Here is a 19,149-nt window from a genome sequence, read left to right as displayed (position 1 = left end):
TAGCACCGCATCTCGCGTATTCCTTGATCACAAGTACGAGACGCGGTAACTTCAGATGTTACCGCACGTAGCGATGCGGCTTGCACCGCATCCTATGTACTCAAGCAAGTGGTACTGACACCACAGTGCAAGTGGCACCAATGACAGTTACCTGTCAGAACTACGTAAACAATGGACTGACGTGGCGTAACCTCCATAACCGACGAGCCTGACACACCTGAAAAGGGGCAGCACGTCGTCAGTCCATCCATCATCAGCCTCCTCCACTCCTCGGCTATAAATACCAACCCCAAACCAGGTTTGAGGGATCTTCTCACAACTCTCTCACTACTACTACTATCTTACTTTGCTTCCCAAGCAAACTACTGATTCTCACGCCGGAGAGTGGTAACAAGGAGCACCCCCCACCCCATCCTCCTTGTTACGAGTCACGGCTTGTTTCCTTGTGCAGGAGATCATCCACCGGTGACCCAGCCAGCGATCTCCGAGAGGAAGGGATTAACCCTTCTTGACGAGACCAGTGTGTTAACCCAACCCGGTTAACCATTGTTTCATCATTGGCGCCCACCGCAGGGGGTATAATACCCTGTGTCTGAGATGCGGTTCAGTCCAACGGCCAACGCTGGCCCATTTCAGCCTAGTCTACGGTTCAGAAGCGGTGATCCCCGCAGAAGTAGGTCTCCCCTCTCCTAGAATGTTGGCTATTGAAAAACTAGACAACAACATGGAACGCAGGATCGATTTGGACCTCTTGGAAGAAAGGCGCGAAAACGCTGCCATCAACGAGGCCAAATATAAATCCAAACTTGAAAAATACTACAACGCGCGCGTCCGCGTTTGTACTTTCAACCCGGGAGACTACGTCCTACGCGACAATGAGGCATCTAATGCCGAGCGCCCAGGCAAACTCGCCCCCAAGTGGGAAGGACCCTACCTCATCAAAGAGGTCTTAGGGAAAGGCGCGTACAGATTGCAAACACTAGAAGGCGAACCTATCGCACGCACATGGAATGCACAACAGCTTCGACGCTGTTATATGTAAGCCATGTTCTTACATTTCTCTATGTAACCTATTGGGCCGCAGGCCATTTGCAAATAAATAAATAAGCAATTTTCTACATTATTGTTTGTTATTACTATTACAAATGCGTGTTCCACTTTGCGGTATCCCAAAAACAGATTGGCAAAATCTTCATTCGTGATACCCATACAAAGTGGTAACCACACACAAATATTGTAATAGGCCAGGAAAAGGCAAACAGACTTGCATGTTTTATCCGGCCGGATACACAAGTTTTTGTTAAACACTTGACACAATTCCTGAGCCCAAAAAGGCAAACAATGGAATTGACGCGGACTCATACGACAAAGGTATGGAGTACACTCGACCCCATTCACAAATGGGTAGAGTTCCGGTAATATAAGCTTTTACAAAGTTTACGCAATTCTAAAAACCCTCACACGGTAAATAACAGAATTGATGCATACCCATACAACAAAAGTATGGAGTATACTTGACCCCGTTCATAAATGGGTAAAGATTACGCATACACACGTTCAGACATGCAAGAATTAAAACACTTGTACAAACTGAACAAAGAAACTTTATATTCAAAAAATTCAAGTATCCACATGATGCTTACGGAATTTACATAAAGTTCCTATTCTATACAAGAGGAATACAAAAAAGGAGGCACACTAGCCAACCTAAACCCTATTTTGTACCGCTGGTCCCCGCGTCTCCTCCGGCACCACCAGCGGGTTCTTCCTCTTCCACATCCGGATAAAGCATCCGCAAGCGGTCGACATAGTCCGCAACCTCCAAACACTCGTCCAGCTCCCCTACACAGGCAAGGGGCGTATCATAAAAGGAGGCTACGGCCGCTTTCAGACGACCCTCGGTATCCACATCACGGAACCCGGATGCCTGATCGGTATAACCGCCTGCGGATAATACATTGATGTGCCCAATGCAGCGGTTAAAACCAGCCTTGAAGCCAGCCTCGCGCGCACGTTCCTTGACCAGGTCCAATCCAGATGAGGTCTCAGGGGCATTCATTATAGCCTCGACAATCTGCAGTAAAAAGATCATAAGTCTTGAGTGCTAATCCAAGCAAATGTAAAGGCAAAGGATACTTACACGCGCGATGCCGTGAGTCCGCAACCACTCACGGTCAGCTTCCAGTTGGTTAAAAGAGGACACCAAGGCATCCTTGGCCTCAGCAGCAGCGTCAGCCCGCTTCTCCGCAGCGGACACGCGGACAGTAAGGTCTGTCACTGCGACCTCCCGGGCCTGAACCTCAGCCTGTTACAAGAACAGCAAACAGTTCACTCGGTGAATATTTTCAAAACAATAAAGACGAAAGCAACAACGTTAAAGAAACGTACCTGCAGGCTTTCAACAACTTTGCCTAAACGAATGCGCTCCGCATTCGCCTCTTCAAGAGCCTTAGAAGCACGGCTCTCCTTCTCTGCGGCCTCTTCATGGGCCTTTGAGGCACGAGCCCCGGCTTCTTTGGCCTCTTCAAGGGCCTTCAAGGCGTCGGCCTTCGCCTGCAGCGCTTTCACAGAAACGGCCTCAGCCGCAGCCTTCTCCTGGCTCAAGGTAGCATTCGCTGCCTTGGCATTTGTCAGCTCCTGCCGAGCATGAAACAGAATGTCATTCTGCTTAGCCCACGATGCATTCCACTTCTTGCGCTCATTAGACATTTTTTCATTCCAACTTTTACGCTCGTCAGCAAGAAGTTTAGCAAGGGTACGCACCTGTTTCAGCTGGGCAGCGGCAGCCCATTCCGAAGTCTGCTTCTGCTTCTCAAAAGCAGCTTTATCCTTCTCGAGCTGCTCCGCACCCGCACGAGCAACCTCGACCAACTTCTCTGCTTCCGCCCGCATACGAGCAGCCTCCTCCTCGCGGCGGCCCAGCACCTTATAATCTTCCAAAATGGCATTAGCCACAATGGAAGTCCCTACCAGCATTGATGAGAGCTGGTTTATACGCAGCTCTCGGGGTGCGGCACGGGCACGCTCAACTTCAAAAGGGGTGCCCAGACCACCCAGAATCTCCTTGCAGGCCGCAGGGTCATTTGAGATATCGTCCCCCTGCATAACAGTCCAGGGGGTCGGTGATACACCATACTGCGACCCGGAGAGTAGGTGCGGTAATAATACTCCAATTCAGACTCCTCAGGCTGAATTGGAGGCCCGTCATAACCCGCACCACCAGCAGACGAGCCGCTACCCTTCTCCCCAGCATGAGACTTCTGCGGTTCAGCATCCTGCTGCCGCACCTCAGCATCAGACTTCTGCTTACCGGCATCTGAAAACCTCAAGTTCAATCCATCACCCTCATCAGGAGAGATCAGATTGTCAGAGGAGTCCACAGTATCAAAAATCCGGTCAACAGTCGTCTCCACCGTCTTCTCCAAAGGGGGATCACGAACTGGCCCAACAAAAGGGGCCACAGGCTCCTTGGGCGCGACCGTCTCCTTCGTTACACCCGCACCCGCGGCAGCGATGTGCGGAGGAGACGCAGGGGTGTCGAAAAAAGAATACCCCGCATCTCGGGATTCTGCAATACAAAGAGTATTCAATGAGTATTTCCCACCCATGGTACATAAAACAAAGAAAGGGATATACTTTCCAGCAGCAACTGCAGGTTTCTTCTGCACCGGAGCAACTCTCCTGGTCTGCAGTCTCCGCCTCTTCGGTTCACCATCACCAGCAGCTTTCTGCTCTGGCCCCCTTTTCTCTCCAACAACGGGGGGAACCACAGCAGTTCCACCCGCGGCCGCACCACTACCTATAACACCCAAACCCTCAAGGGTGTCAGATACTACGACGTAATCGGTATATCCCCGAGAACAAGATTGATAGGTACCTGCGGCTTCGAAAACGGAAGAAGGGGCAGCTGAGCCTTCAACACTCCCCTTGCCACGACCCCGCACGGTCTTTTTTACCGTTTTCTTCTCCACAGTCTTTTTGGGGACGCGTTTCTCAAACTTCCCCAAATCCGCAAGGACACCTGGATTCACACAATCAACAGAACCAGTCAAAAAGATAAACTGAAAAAAACTAATGCCACGTAAGACGTACCTCTTGCGTCTCCCGGAACCGGGGCTTCCAGCACCGCTTTCGACGGTACGCGGAAGTTTTTCAGAATTTCAAGGTTGAAACCTTTCTTCAGCTCAACCGCAATCAGTTCAACCTGGCCCTTGAAATCAGGCTCGAACATCCTCCACAAGCCAACCGCATCCGCTGATACATGCATGCAAGTTATTACAAAGGCTTAGGAGATAAGGAAGATAACAAAGGGTAACGAGCTTACCACCACCCTGTTCCCGCAACACGGGCCTTTCCTTCCTATCCGGTCTAGAGAGCATCATCCGCAATATCCACAGTTGGTCATTATCCAACTTCTTGAGTTCAATAGGCCGCAGCCTAGAGAACCAGTCCGCGGTCTTCGCGGAAGCAACAGGAATATCTTCATCGGAAACTCCAACATCGACATTCCTGAAAGACATGCTAGCATAGACCGCACAGGTTTTCACGTAGAAGAACCTCTTCTTCCAGCCTGTCACACCCTTAGGGGGTGTCATCAACTTCAGACTCCCATGCCTTTGAGTAAACGAGAAAAAACCGGTGTTCACCGTCAACTGGTAGAACCGCCGGAAATTCTCTACTGTAATGGGCAGGCCATAGGCACGGAATGTGTACTCAAAATTCCGAATTCGGAACATTCCGAAAGGACTAAGCTGGGAGATATGGAGGTGATAATACTCCAATACCTCCGCCACAAACACCGTCACCGGCAACCTAAGGTTGCCGTGGTTGAAAAAATCCGCCCACAAGGTTATATAACCGGCCGGAGCATCGGCACCGGTGTCCCCCACTTGTGGGTAAATAGCATTCCAGTCTTTGGCCATCTGAACAGTGGCCATCAGGGTTTTAAAACTACCTTTTGTCCACTTCAACACCGGTAACCCACCACCGGGAACATCAACATCATCATCTTCGTCTTCATCAGCCGATACTATCGGCTGTTCAGGGTTTTCACCCTCCACATTGTGTGGATTAGATGGTTCAGCCATCAAGAATATCAAAGAAAGAGAAGATGGTGAACGGAAACACCAGCAACCTCACCGGAATTTCAGAAAAAATAGTCGGAGAAGACAGATAACAGTTTCTCTCTCAAACGGCAAATTTTTTGAAATTTTCGAACAAGTGAGGGGAAACCACGAACGGTTTCCCCTTATATACCCATCGCAATTAATGCGGAGGGAGAAAACGAATGATCACGTTCAAAAAGAGCGAATCATAGGACACCACGTGTCGAGCGCCGTTTCCGCTGACGGTTATCACGCGCGCGTGGCCGCCCACGCGCCTGACACAAGAGACGTTTACACTCTTCGCTACAGTGCATTTAATGCCTCGGGCAGTGCAAACGTCCTTTCATTTCAGCACATGCCAGGAAGATCTCACCAACTTCCACCAACTCACACGTGCGTCCAGCCACGTATACAACAAAAAGCGACTACATTATCCAATTATAAGCGGCATGCGGTTTCTCTGGTATACCGCACCATAACCCATACCGCATGTCGTTTTTTAACATACCCCTAAAAATAGGTAAAAACATATATCTTTACACTATAAGGGGGTATAATACCTATCCGCACGACCCACGAGCACACGTGGAATATGCGGACATGACACACACGAGCCCGTTCAGGTGTGTCAGATGCTCAGAACCAGCGTTGGCCGTTGGACTGAACCGCATCTCAGACACAGGGGAACTGCATTGCCTTCATTCTCTTCAAGCTTCAAATCCCTCCTGCCCGGCTCACAACCGCAGAGGGTATATGAACACCTTCTTCAACAAAAGGAAGGAAGAGTATGCACGCGAACGCACATCAGCAACCCTGTCTCCTGAACCTTCAAGAGCTACATCCGACCCACACCCACTTCGAGCAAATGTGGTAATACAAAACCGCAGACACTCACGAGGAGCTACGGACATAACCATAGCTTCCGCAGAGTGGTTGCTACGGAAGAGCCAAGCTCACTCCACATCACCGAACAAAGGCTACTGCATGGCAAACTCGGTATTGGAGCGGGAAGGTAAGTGGCTCCAAAACGAACGCAGAACAGCGCTCTAAATAAACTCTCGTCGAACAACAAGCGTCCGAACAGCGGTAACAAGTCTGCTTATGACTTTGTTAACCCGATTATGGGCCGCATAGAATAAACAATGGTGGGCATACACTTGCCTATGACCATGTTTATTTACCCATAGTATGAATATACATTGTTCGACCAAACATGGCCAACAATGACGCAACGAGGTAACCGCAAAGAACGTGCGGTTACTAGAGAGCTATGACGATAAACACGAAAACCCCACAAAAAAGGGATCGTCGTCTCATAACTCGATGCTGAACATAGAGCTCGAGCAAAGCACTTGCAAGCATCAACAACTTTTGATCCCAGTCTCAAAGATTGGTCCAAAAGTTTTCTTTTCTTCTTCATGCACCAATTCAACAATTGGTATGAAGAAAAGCCCACCTTTAAAGGATGGGAAACCTCCACATACCTTCGAACCACCATCTCAGAGGTTGGTTCGAAGTTTGTGCAGCATTACTAACAAGGTCTCCAAGAGACCTTCGGCACAACAACAGGTAGCAGACCACCTGGTGACATAAATCGGCTGAGAATCTCGCATCAGACGAGATTCCTTCACCGATACGGAAGAGGCGTCAGATGACCCTTCCGGACCTCCAGCTTCATTTACATACAGAACAGACCACACATGGTCTAGGATCTTCTCCAGACTCCAAACTACCTTCCAAACACCATAGTCCAGTACTCCTCCCACATACACCTTGTATGTGGCAGCAACACTAGACTGGGGGGACTTGAAGGGGTATGGTCCCAGATCTCGCGTCAGCATCGACCGCGAGTGACCATTACCCTTATCAAAACCCCCACTAGCTAACAACCCACTTGTGCCCATGCGGGAACGCATCGACACAAGGGTTGAATCCAATCTATCTAGTAACAAAAGAGGACTTACATGGAACAGGAGAACGGTAGAGTGATGCGACATAGCATCACATCTGGTGTACGAAAACGGAAGTATTCACAGCGACGCGGCATCGCACCGCGTCCAGTGAACACTTCTATCAATACAGGAAAGCCTTACCTTAGGCATAGAAGGAGATGAACGTAGTGGTACGGCTGACACCGCACCATACGGACATTTTCGTCACGACAAGGGATGCAGGCAAGACGACGATGCGGCTAGCACCGCATCTCGCGTATTCCTTGATCACAAGTAGGAGACGCGGTAACTTCAGATGTTACCGCACGTAGCGATGCGGCTTGCACCGCATCCTATGTACTCAAGCAAGTGGTACTGACACCACAGTGCAAGTGGCACCAATGACAGTTACCTGTCAGAGCTACGTAAGCAATGGACTGACGTGGCGTAACCTCCATAACCGACGAGCCTGACACACCTGAAAAGGGGCAGCACGTCGTCAGTCCATCCATCATCATCCTCCTCCACTCCTCGGCTATAAATACCAACCCCAAACCAGGTTTGAGGTATCTTCTCACAACTCTCTCACTACTACTACTATCTTACTTTGCTTCCCAAGCAAACTACTGATTCTCACGCCGGAGAGTGGTAACAAGGAGCACCCCCCACCCCATCCTCCTTGTTACGAGTCACGGCTTGTTTCCTTGTGCAGGAGATCAACCACCGGTGATCCAGCCAGCGATCCTCGAGAGGAAGGGATTAACCCTTCTTGACGAGACCAGTGAGTTAACCCTGCCCGGTTAACCATTGTTTCATCAGGAAGGAATCGAGATTTGCATTTTCTAAAGTAAAAGGGAAACATCACATGGAGATGCATGATGCATCATTACAGGCTGATTCATATATTCGCTGCTTCCATGTGTTCTCACTTTAATTCTACCATGTAAACTTTCTTTAGCTAATTAAATTAATATACATGCACATACACTGAGTGATACAGAAGAATAAAGTAAAATTACCATGAGTTATGAGTAGTCTACATGTCCACAATCAGAGGCGGACCCACATGGTTCAGGTCAGGGTTCACGGACCCCAATTTTTTTTTTTAGAAAATAGCAGAACCGGCATGTTAAATTTTTCAAGGACCCTATAGTATTAAAAGCAAAGATGGTGTGGTGGTAAATCCCCGTGTGTTCCAAAAATAGATCCCAAGTTCAAGTCTTATGTGCCTTGTTTTTATAGAGTTTATTTTTTTTTCCATCAAAATTAAACTAGTGTTTTAAAACAGCACAACCACCCATTGACCCTCTAATTTGCTTCTTTAAAATGATAATTGAATGTCGATTTTTTTAACACTTGATTACCAAATAAAACTTCCAACATATAATATAGTGATTTCATGTCCACTAAATGCTTCTACATTATTTCCTAACCCCGGACCTGACTATGATGACCGACCCGAAAATTTTAACGTTTGGTTGTGAAATCCTAGCCCTGACCCGACTACGATGACCGACCTGAAAATTTTAAATGTTTGGTTGTGAAAAATCTTTACACAAAAAATGGACCCAATGAAAAAAAATCATGGGTTCGTCACTGTCCACAATACAGGAATTAAATGGCTGAAGTGGCAAAATATAAAAGAGTGAATTTCAAGGATTGTCCTTTATCTTTATACCCATTTTCAGGCGCTGTCCTTTATGTTTAAAATTAACGAGTTTTGTCCTTTATGTTTTCATATCATACACGTTTTGTCCTTTAGGCCTAACTCAGATAGTTTTTTCAGTTAAATTTGGTCATATGCTTTGCACATGAGGACATTTTTTTCACTTCAAAGGTAAGTTCAACGGCAGATTTACAGCTCAAAGCTTCTGCAACATTTGAATTGACAAAAATGCCTTCATGTGCAAAGCACATTACCAAATTTAACTGAAAAAACTAACTGGGTTAGGCCTAAAGGACAAAACGTGTATGATATGAAAACATAAAGGACAAAACTCGTCAATTTTGAACATAAAAGACAGCGCCTGAAAATTGGTATAAAGATAAAGGACAATTCTTGAAATTCACTCAATATAAAAAACCCCCAATTAATGACTTTTTTAGGTAGTTTCTTCACTATTTTAAACTCAAATGCTTTATATTTTTTACAAGACTCATAGTTAACTTTTATTTGAGTATAATATTGTTATATAATTAAAAAAAATATTTTTTTAAACGTCGATATGCTGTGTAATTACATGCGTAATTATGTAATATATATTTGTGCATAATTATAAACATAGCTTGTGTAATTCTTAAATACGTTGTGTCGTTAGTTATATATGTTAGCAAATTTGTGTGTAATTATTTATATATGTTGCAGAAGTTTGTGTGTGTATAGTTATGTATATTGCGTGGTTTGTGCATAATTATCTAGCATTGTGTATAACTATGGCGCAGACACATATACACCCCTCCCCCAAGTCATGTATTGTGTCCTTGTGGCGTCACACATTCCCATGTTAACATGGGCGGATATAAAGTGTAACAAGGGGTAACCTAATCCACCATCTTATATGGTGTGTGCCATGATCCTCACTATCATCCACTATCATCTCCCACCAATCAAAATCCCTTAATTAATTAAAAGAGGGTCATGATTGCCATGGATTAAACCATGGCGAAGCACCATGGTTTAGGAAGGGGGGGGGGGGGTGTACCACGAGAACCATGTCCCGCGTAACAATCCATGATCTAATCCACCACCCCTATACCCCGTAATATGATTCCTTAAGCATTTATATGAAAGTAAAAGACTTTCCAAACAATAACTACATAGCTAAAGTTGATCACCAAAGACTATAACTAGATTGGGATTCTAAATCAAGATAAGAAAAGTTAAAAAGTCTTAAAGATGAGAATTGGCAGAACTAAAGGCCATTTGCCCACTAATTGAGATGCTGCCGGCCTACTAATTGTGGGGCCCTCTTCTCCTTCTTCTATATATACACACACACTCATTCCGGTTCCTATACTCACTTGTCTTCTTCATATTCAACCTTTCAATCTTTACCATCATGAGCCACAACGATCAACACCAGATTCCTGGTAAGTTTCGTGACCATAATTCACTTACTAATTGTTATTAACTTTCTTATTGGTATGTGATATGATGAACTCTGCTGCAGTTGCCTATCCTCCTCCCATGACCATGGAGCCGCCTGTCGGATATCCAACATCCACCGTTGAAGGAAATCATGTTCCGGCTGACACTCGTAGCAGGGGCGATGGCTTCTGGAAAGGATGGTAATTCATTGACTAATCAATTATTTACCTTCTTTAATATATCCACTCTAAATTGTTTGATTCTGATTATAGTTAATATGTTTGTTGCAGTTGCGCGGCGCTATGTTGCTGTTGCGTGTTGGATGCCTGCTTCTGAAATACTCTGAAAACAATCACCATAGATGATATTTGTGTTGATGTTTTTTTTTTATACAGGGTTTGTTTTAATAAAAATATACTAGTGCAAATTCTTGTTTCTGTAATCGATTTTGTATTTTTGTTTTTTTTTTTCTTTGTGTTTGTTCAATTAAATAAAAAAGATATTTTTAATTATAATATGTAACACGTTTTGATGTTTTATCATAACTCACATACCATAAAACATACTAGTTACAGCATATAGCCTCATTTAGCTTCTTCATCCATGCTTGGTGACAAAGGATCAGACCGCCTTCTTTTGGGCTCATTGTCGCCCAAATGAAGGTCAAACCCGAGATCCTCATCGCTACTGCTTTTCAATGCGCTTAGATTCTCAGACTCTGCTCTACACCGTCGCTCATTTCTGTGCAACGGAGAGTGCCCGTTGAAACTTGGAATGAACTGATGCTCGATACTCGGCCCGACCATAGGCCCATCTTCCAGATGGGCTGCATTTTCAGTAGGAGACAAGTTGATATCCGGTCCACCACCGCTAGCTGATCCATTTTCTAAATGGATATGTTGGTGGATGTGAAGTCCTAATGGCTCCGCTTTGTCTTTCGGTAGCACTATTTCTGGCGGTGAAGAATCCTCACCGGTTGAAACAGCCACCGTTGCTGATGCAGCCCTTTGTTCTTGCACCGCACCTGCCCATTTATTCGTAATAAGAATCTCACAATTTATATTATATAAAATAAAGAGTAAAATGCCATTTTCGTCCCTCATGTTTGAACATTTTTGCGAATTTCGTCCAAAGGTTTTTTTTTCACATCTTGATGAGTTGATCCAAAAGGTTGAAATCTTGCCATTTTCATCCAGCTTGTAACTCCATTCATTTTTCTCCATTATGTCAGGGGTATTTCCGTCTTTTTTGTAAACTTAAAAGGCAATTCAGTCTTTTCACGTGTATTCGGTCTTTTGACATAAACGGCAAAAGACTGAATTGCCCTTTAAGTTAACAAAAAAGACGGAAATACCCTTGACTTAACGGAGAAAAATGGATGGAGTTAACCAGCCCGGATGAAAATGGCAAGATTTCAAACCTTTCGAATCCAGATGCGGAAAAACAAACCTTTGGACGAAAGTCGAAAACTGGTCAAACAAAAATGACATTTTACTCAAAAACGATAAAAACGAAACACAACTACCAAACCTTTTAGCGCATCACTTGTTGTAATAAGATCGAGTTCAAGAAGATTAAGTAAACGACCAAGGTCAACACCACTAGTCCAGTTTTCTGGTGGTTGACCAACTTTAAGTTTAAGCCGTCCCCGATTAGCGGTCCCACCCCATATGATCCCAACGGGTCGTGGTTTCTCCTCGTTTTCACCCTTCATAATGATCAAGCTTCCACTATCACCTTCAAGGTCAAAAGTTTGTTGATTTTCCCCAACAACGAGAAAATCGGTAAAAAAGCAAATTCCCTTTTCGTCGTTGTATTCAAGGGCGTAAGCCAAGACCGTTCCTTTAGTCAACCCTGAGCTCCTGCCAACTTTCATCACTTTCTTGCCAATAAGACTACCGATCGGAGATTGCAAATCTATGATTTTAACGTCTCCGATTTCTCCAACGTCTTTTACAGATGTAGTCACAGTGGACATGTCGAAATCGTCACTGAACGGGATGAACGCCCCATCCGCTCTCACAAACGTCTCTGCATTTATACCAAATACAAAACTTTTTACATTCTAGAATTTCAACTACTGTTGGTAAAAGATAATGTATAAAGGGCTAACCTGGGTTGATGCCAGCAAAGATGCCGTACCAAAGGTCATCTGTGATAAATGAAGTAGCTCTCTCGACCGCACCAAGATATATCCCCGGTCCAAGTGTTGGTGGTAAAGGATGAAACATTTTTTGATTTGGGTAGTCTAAATTGACCGCCACGTGGCGGTTTGTGAGAAAGCCGACTTGTTGGCTGCCTGTTTGGCTTCTAACGATAGCACCCAATGTTCCAAAAGTCTCTTGACTTGCTACCTAGCATACAAAAAGCGTGACATCTTTTAGTATAAGAAAAAAAAAAACCTAGCTTTTTATTCATCAAATGCCTTTCAAAAAAGAATGAACAACTTTTGACCTATCATATATACAATAATTCAACAAACCACTACTCTTTAATCAATAAAGTTAGCCACTTAATCAATAATTACAACAAAATGATGTGAATCACAGAGGTTTATGCAACTTTAATCACATCCACTAAGTTCAGTATCTTCACACGAATTAGTAAATTAGATAGGATTCCTTTGCACAGAATAAATAGTTGAAAAGGAACTAACAATACCTGAGAACCTGAACCAATACACGACCCACTTCCACGTAGATCGTCCACAATATCAGTGTACAACTGTTCTTTGCTTGTTGGTTCAGGTGCACCAAAGTACGAGAATTCAACAACATCCACATCACACCACACACTCCCCGGTCCCTGTTGGATCACAACGTGATTCACCAATATAGCGGGAATTGAAAATCATACGGATGAATGAATAAATAAACAACACAATAGGATGATATTTCCTACCTCGAGAATAGTGGGTAGACACTGAATGGGGCTAAGCCATTGCTTGTGCACTTTACGGGAAACAAACACTAAAATCGCGGGTATATCCGTCAACACACCTCTACGAATTCTAAACCCGATAGCAGTACCAAGACTGTAACACCGCAAAATCTTACTATGAGACGCCCGAATAGTCATGAGTTCAAGCAAAGTGGTTGCTTGGTGCCCTTTAGGTAACCTTCCTATCGATTCAGGCAAAACTCCCTTTTGCAGGTTTACAAAGTAATTCGTCCTTTCTTCCGCAGCATCACTTAACCGACTAGACGTAGGCCAAGAAAAGTACGCAGCGTTGCTTTCGGAGTGCTGCCCACCCGACGCATACGGCTGAAGCGTTGGCGGATTAGAAGGTAGATTAGACTGGCTGTAACAAGCTTTCTCCAAATCCAGCGCTGATTCTTCGGACGGTGTTGACCCAGACGAACGGACTCGCATGTTTACTCTTGCTGGATCCATATCCTGCACTCTAGAGTACTAATTCTTAGCATATGATACTGAGTTCAGTCAGGCATTTATACAAACACCTTATGGGCAACTATTTAATATTAAGTTGTAAACCAAATGCCTTAATTTCTACTATCTGGAGATGAATTATTAAAACATTAACACTAATAATTCTTACAACATCCAACTATATCTTTAAATTTATGTACTATTCATGAACCCTAACCAATTTTCAGTTTGAAATTTCCCTAAAACAGAGCATAATTAAAGCAGGAATTACAGAATTATGAAACAAAATATCATAAACTGAAAGAATTAAACAAGAACAAACAGTATGATCAAGTTAATATGAAGAAATAAACTCACTGATCGGGAAAGCGATTGTGCGAGTGCTACTTTTAGATGAAGATATTATCGGCCAGTTGTCGGATTTCTAGTGTAATTTTGAACAGATTTACATGTAATCATATACATATAGAATACAGAGGAAGGAAGTGGAGTGTAGGATTGATCCAATGCGGGAGGAAACATGGTAATTATGGTGTGGTTCGTTGGATTATGATGATCTTGGGCCTGGGTTTTTGGATTTGAATATTAAATCTTTTTGGTCACTTTATTGAGCGTTGGGCCCTATCAATTAAAACCCATCTGAAAATTCCCATTTGTCAGCCTTTGAATTTATTCTACTTTATTTTTCTTGATTGCTTTTTTTTTTCAAAAATCAATCATACTCAGTGTTTTTAGACCCGGACTGGACCGGCCGGTCGGACCGGGAACCGGAGGTTGAGCCGCTTCGGGTCATGGTATCGGGCTGCAAATGTATCGAACCGGAGTTGAACCGGCAACCCGGCGGTTGAACCGGGAAACCGGCCGGTCGGGACGGTTTTTAGAAGGGTTGGACCGGTTTGAAACCGGTTTTGGTTCGTGTCTCGGCTCTGTATAAACAGCTGGTTTTTCGTGTATTTCTGCTTGGAAGGGACACAATTTTAACACCTCTGCTAGCATAATTAGCATTAAGCTACATGCCCTTTAGTATTTGTCTGGATTGCTGGTTGTATTTATGTCAAATAGAAAAAAACTAATTTTATGGGTATTGCTACGCATTGCAATTTCAAAATCAATAAATCTAATTTTTTTCTTGTTGTCCAATTCAATTGTATCAATATATCTATTTTTTTTTCTTGTGATATCATGTCAACAGCTCACAATCACACTGGATTTTACAACCCGCTCCAGCCATTGAGCTAAGTAGTCTGATATCACTTCAGCTGCTAATTAACCGTCAGGTTTCAACCATCACCTTTTTATATGATCTCTACATCACATACACACACATATATATTGTTTATTCATTCTTATGGGACAAATCACTAATTTGTTTATTCACTCTTATGTGACAAATCACTAATGGTGAGTGTCAGAGGATGGTCTGGTCCACTTTTAACGGGTTCTTTCATGTTGACAAGTTTAAGGATGGCACCCTCAAATGTCCATACCCTCTCCTGACCATAGTCTTGTAGTAGAAACAAATAGTCACAGTATTAGGCTCGATTTGATAGGCCCTTGCCTACCCGAATTGACCTATTAGCACCTATACATTATCTCTAAAAGTATTCTTTTGAAGGTTCCTTTGATCCCTTCTTCATTCCCTCTACCCCAGACACACATTACATATTTATCTCATTTTTATGAACTTATGACATGGGTGTGTACGCGGTTGCACACTTAATACATTTTTTTAACATCAACGAATAAGATTAAACCAAAAATTGAGTAGGAAGCTGGAAACAAAAAAAAATCACTAACACCATTTATGATAACCAACAAAAATAAATAATAGTACACCATATTACAAAGCGGCTAAACTAAACGAAGGAAACCGACACCATTTATCACAATCGAGATCAATCTTTTTGCCTTTGTAACATAACCATGAGAATGCTTGAATTTAAATGTCTTCCGCAATCATCTCACCTGAAAATAGAGAAAACCCGGTTTTGATACTAGCTTGACTGTAAGAGGGTCCTCTAGACTAGACTTGTGACCCTTCTAAGAAGTTTCTTCATGATGTCTACAACCCAACTTCCAATTCAAGAAGTCAAGGAACAGTCCAATATGATGGCCAAGACCACTTTAAACTAGAGAGTAGTATACACTTCATAGCACTATTGTTTGTCAAGGTCCATCAACAAAGTCGTGAACTGTCAATGACCTCTAGCTCAAGTGATAGGAGGACTTAAATTCTTCTGTGAAGACTCAAGTTCGATTCTTATTTGGTGCAAAAAAAGAGTGAGGCACTGGTGGGCAATGATAGAAGACCCAGGGAAACCTGGGTTCGATCCTGAGCCAAACGGGTTTTACCGGTAATTTCGATGTAATTTCGATGTCGTGCCTACGGGCGGTGCGTTATCAGGTTTTCCTCGGAAGTGGTGGTGGACGACTCGGGTTACTCTCGGAGTACTCGTTTTGTCCAATAGGTGCTCCGAAAGTACTCATGATTGATTTGTTGACGACCTATCAATGAGTGGCGACCTATCAATGAATGTTGGGATTGCAATGGCGTGAAATTTTGGAGCATTAGTCACAATGTGCCAAAAGTACTTTAGCTTAAAAGTTAAATATTAACTTAAATTGGTTATTTTAATTGAAATAGGACCTCTAGTTAAATATTAGATTGTACATCGTACGTAATGTGCCAAAAATACTTTAGCTTAAAAGTTAAAATGTTAACTTAAATTGGTTATTCTAGTTGAAATATAATTTCTAATCATGAATTTACTCATATTTAATTAATTAAAAGCATTATCAACCTGGTTTTTAGTTGGTGAAGATCTACCAGTTTACTTTTCAAATACAAAATTGATGTGGATTTTAATGCAAACATAGCATTTAGTTCAATGGGTCCAGGATTAATACTATGATGCAAATTATATCCATAGCAAACTCTTACAAGATATTAATAACTTCACACACAAAAACCAAACCAGGTAAATTATCATACAAACATAAGATTAAAGTTTATTAAAAGTTATATTAAATGATCATCATGTCAATATTAATAATTTCACTCACAAGAATCAAACCAGGTAAATTATCATACAAACATATGATTAAAAATTATTACAAGTTCTATTAAACGAGGAAGCGGCACCCAAGGGTATTACCCTTACCCCGACCAATCATCCGACGCCATGTTAAATTCTTTACAAACTACCCTAACCTTTGAACCATAGACCCCACTCTTTCACTCCACCCACCAATCACATACACCCTTAAACTCATCAAACATCCCAACCCTTACCCTTGCGGCTTGCTTCCTCTACCTGCACAACTTACCCTTGGGGGGTGGCGGTGGTGTTGTAGTGAGGGTTCGAACCCTTTGCCCTCTACCCGTAAGGGTCCCCCCCCCCCCCCTCATTATGGGTGTTCGGGTTTTTTTTCGGTTTCGGATTTTTCGGGGTCGGATTATTCAGGCAAACGTCTGGGAAAAAGTAATATGATAACCGACTCATTTAAAGTTGAGGTTGATCGGGTTTCAGATAAAAAAGGACAGCCATAATGATCACATAGTAACTAAAATCAAAGAAGTAAACAACACATAATATGCACAAACACAAGTGATGAATCAAATTAATTAATATTGCATGAACTAATGATCTCAATTCTCGAGACCGATTCACAATTAAACCTAAAAAAATATAAAACCAGATCTCATACACAAACTGAAAAGAAATAAAAACAAACAAACAGTAGTCATTTAAGAGGAATAAAGACCAGCTAACTCATCCAACGAATCCGAATTCAGATTCATATCAGAATTCTCAAGCATCCACAACAAATGATCAAACAAAACCACTTCACAATTAACAACCGCCTTATTACCATCACCCGATCTCTCAATAAGCGCATTAACAACCGGATGACTCAAATACTTTGAATCAATCACGTATCGTTTCCTCGTGCTTCCCACGAAAACCGTCTCTTGCGCCTCATCACCGCCTCCATAGATCACAACAGCACTCGTGTTCCACATTATTCCTCCTCTTGTTGTTGATTGATCCCTACGGCCATCAGTCGTGGATTTGGATCGGAGACTCGTGTAGGAGGAGGTTCTAACGAGCTGTCGCGATAGCGTTTTGCATTTTCGGAGCATGTTATTCATCTTCTTCATGATGGGATTGGGATGAATGAGATGTTAGGTTTAGATGGTGATATGAAAGATGGCTTCATATATACTCACTCACGTAGATGAGAAGGGTGTGTTGTGGATGGTTAAAAGAGATGAGGGGCCCCTTTGTAATTAGTTCATTTTGATGATAGTAACATCTTATCTTAATTCAACTGTTAGATAACTATAACGGGTTACCAATATTTCTGTCTTGGTTTGTATTTCATTTTCGGAATATTTATTTATTTAATGAATATTATAGTATTGTTTAATATGTGAATGTGTTTCTTAATAATGTAGCAATAATTGAAATATAGGAGGTGTGGTAGTATATTTAGTGTCATGAAAAGTATTTAGCTAAATACCTTAAACAATAAACATTTGATTATGTTGTATATAAAGCGGTGGAAGTCTTGCATTTATCTTGGGAGATGCAGGTTTAACTTCCACTTGGTACAGAGTGAGACATTGGTGGACAATGATAAAAGATCCAGAGAAATTTGGGTTCGATCCTTGAGCAAACGGGTTTTGCCAGTAATTTTACTATCGTGCCTACGGGCGGGTGGTTACCGGGTTTTCCCCGGAATTGATGATGGACTCGGGTTACTTTTGGAGTACTCTGTTTAGTCCAGTGGATCCCTCGAGAGTGCTCGTAATTGATTTTGTTCGTCGTTTTAAAAAAATATATATAATAAAAAATATAATAGAGGAAAGATTTTATCTCCTCTCACCGTTACCAGATCCTATTTTATTGTGTAATACTCCTGAATTGGCTTGTATGTTTTTTCATTATATATACAAAAAATTTCAAAGGAAAAAGCCATTTAAAGAAAACGAAACACTCTAAATTTGTTATTCTATACTCTTCATATAATTAAACAAATCCAATAAAAATCAGCATCACAAATTCATATTTAGTGTTAAATAAACTTTCTAAAACATAAAGTCAAATTTGTTAAGATTTTGAAAAACATACACACATATATGTATAGTCAAGCATTTAAAAAAAAAAGAAGCCTTTCAAAAAAAAATTATATAATCACAAACAAATAGAAGTGTAACACCTCGAAAAAAATTCACGTCCTATAATGTGTAGACACGTGTCATATGTTTGAACGTGTGAAAGAATGTTATAAAAGGACTAAAGTTGACAATCATGAAAAGTATGTGAATATACGAGTTCTAAATGTCAACAGTGAATAAATATATTGTACATTAACCCTACATGATGCTCATACCTTCAAACGAATAAATCATGGATCATACGAAGCTAAATATGAAAGAAAGTGAGAAATTTCAAACTGCAGGGGTTAAATGTGTCAACATGTTTAGGTTATACCTTTGAGTGACCTTTTGACAAACCCGAAGCTTTGTAACGGTTAATTATGCTCACTAGAATGCACGATATAAATTTCATAAAGTTTCGTTATCGTATGAGAAAGTTATGATCAAATTCGTATGCAAAGGGTTAAAAGC

The 19,149-nt window shown here is 42.3% G+C and overlaps 2 protein-coding genes and 1 long non-coding RNA gene across 4 annotated transcripts; 1 reads left to right on the top strand and 2 right to left on the bottom strand.

The window, feature by feature from the left end:
* Positions 1–10,101: 10,101 nt before the first annotated feature.
* Positions 10,102–10,641, top strand: LOC110929805. Its single transcript, XR_002587413.2, has 3 exons — positions 10,102–10,126; positions 10,207–10,324; positions 10,415–10,641. It is a non-coding gene; the product is annotated as an uncharacterized LOC110929805 (long non-coding RNA).
* Positions 10,611–14,029, bottom strand: LOC110929804 (protein NARROW LEAF 1). Of its 2 annotated transcripts, none has more exons than XM_022172989.2 (6): positions 13,872–14,029; positions 13,026–13,527; positions 12,786–12,929; positions 12,238–12,478; positions 11,655–12,155; positions 10,611–11,148 (listed from the first exon to the last, which is right to left on the bottom strand). In XM_022172989.2, the coding sequence occupies exons 2-6, from the start codon at positions 13,515–13,517 to the stop codon at positions 10,709–10,711; spliced, it is 1,818 nt and encodes a 605-aa protein (XP_022028681.1). In that variant the 5' UTR covers positions 13,518–13,527; positions 13,872–14,029; the 3' UTR covers positions 10,611–10,708. The 2 variants fall into 2 exon arrangements, with proteins under 2 accessions (XP_022028681.1, XP_022028682.1); XM_022172990.2 differs by having other exon boundaries at positions 13,026–13,520; positions 13,872–14,014.
* Positions 14,030–17,109: 3,080 nt separating this feature from the next.
* On the bottom strand, positions 17,110–17,724 carry LOC110928033 (auxin-responsive protein SAUR78). The gene has a single exon (XM_022171281.2). The coding sequence runs from the start codon at positions 17,674–17,676 to the stop codon at positions 17,263–17,265; it is 414 nt and encodes a 137-aa protein (XP_022026973.1). The 5' UTR covers positions 17,677–17,724; the 3' UTR covers positions 17,110–17,262.
* Positions 17,725–19,149: the final 1,425 nt, after the last annotated feature.

The sequence above is a fragment of the Helianthus annuus genome, chromosome 3 (genome assembly GCF_002127325.2).
Source record: "Helianthus annuus cultivar XRQ/B chromosome 3, HanXRQr2.0-SUNRISE, whole genome shotgun sequence".
Classification (NCBI taxonomy): Eukaryota; Viridiplantae; Streptophyta; class Magnoliopsida; order Asterales; family Asteraceae; genus Helianthus; species Helianthus annuus.
This window is presented reverse-complemented; position numbering and strand designations above follow the sequence as displayed.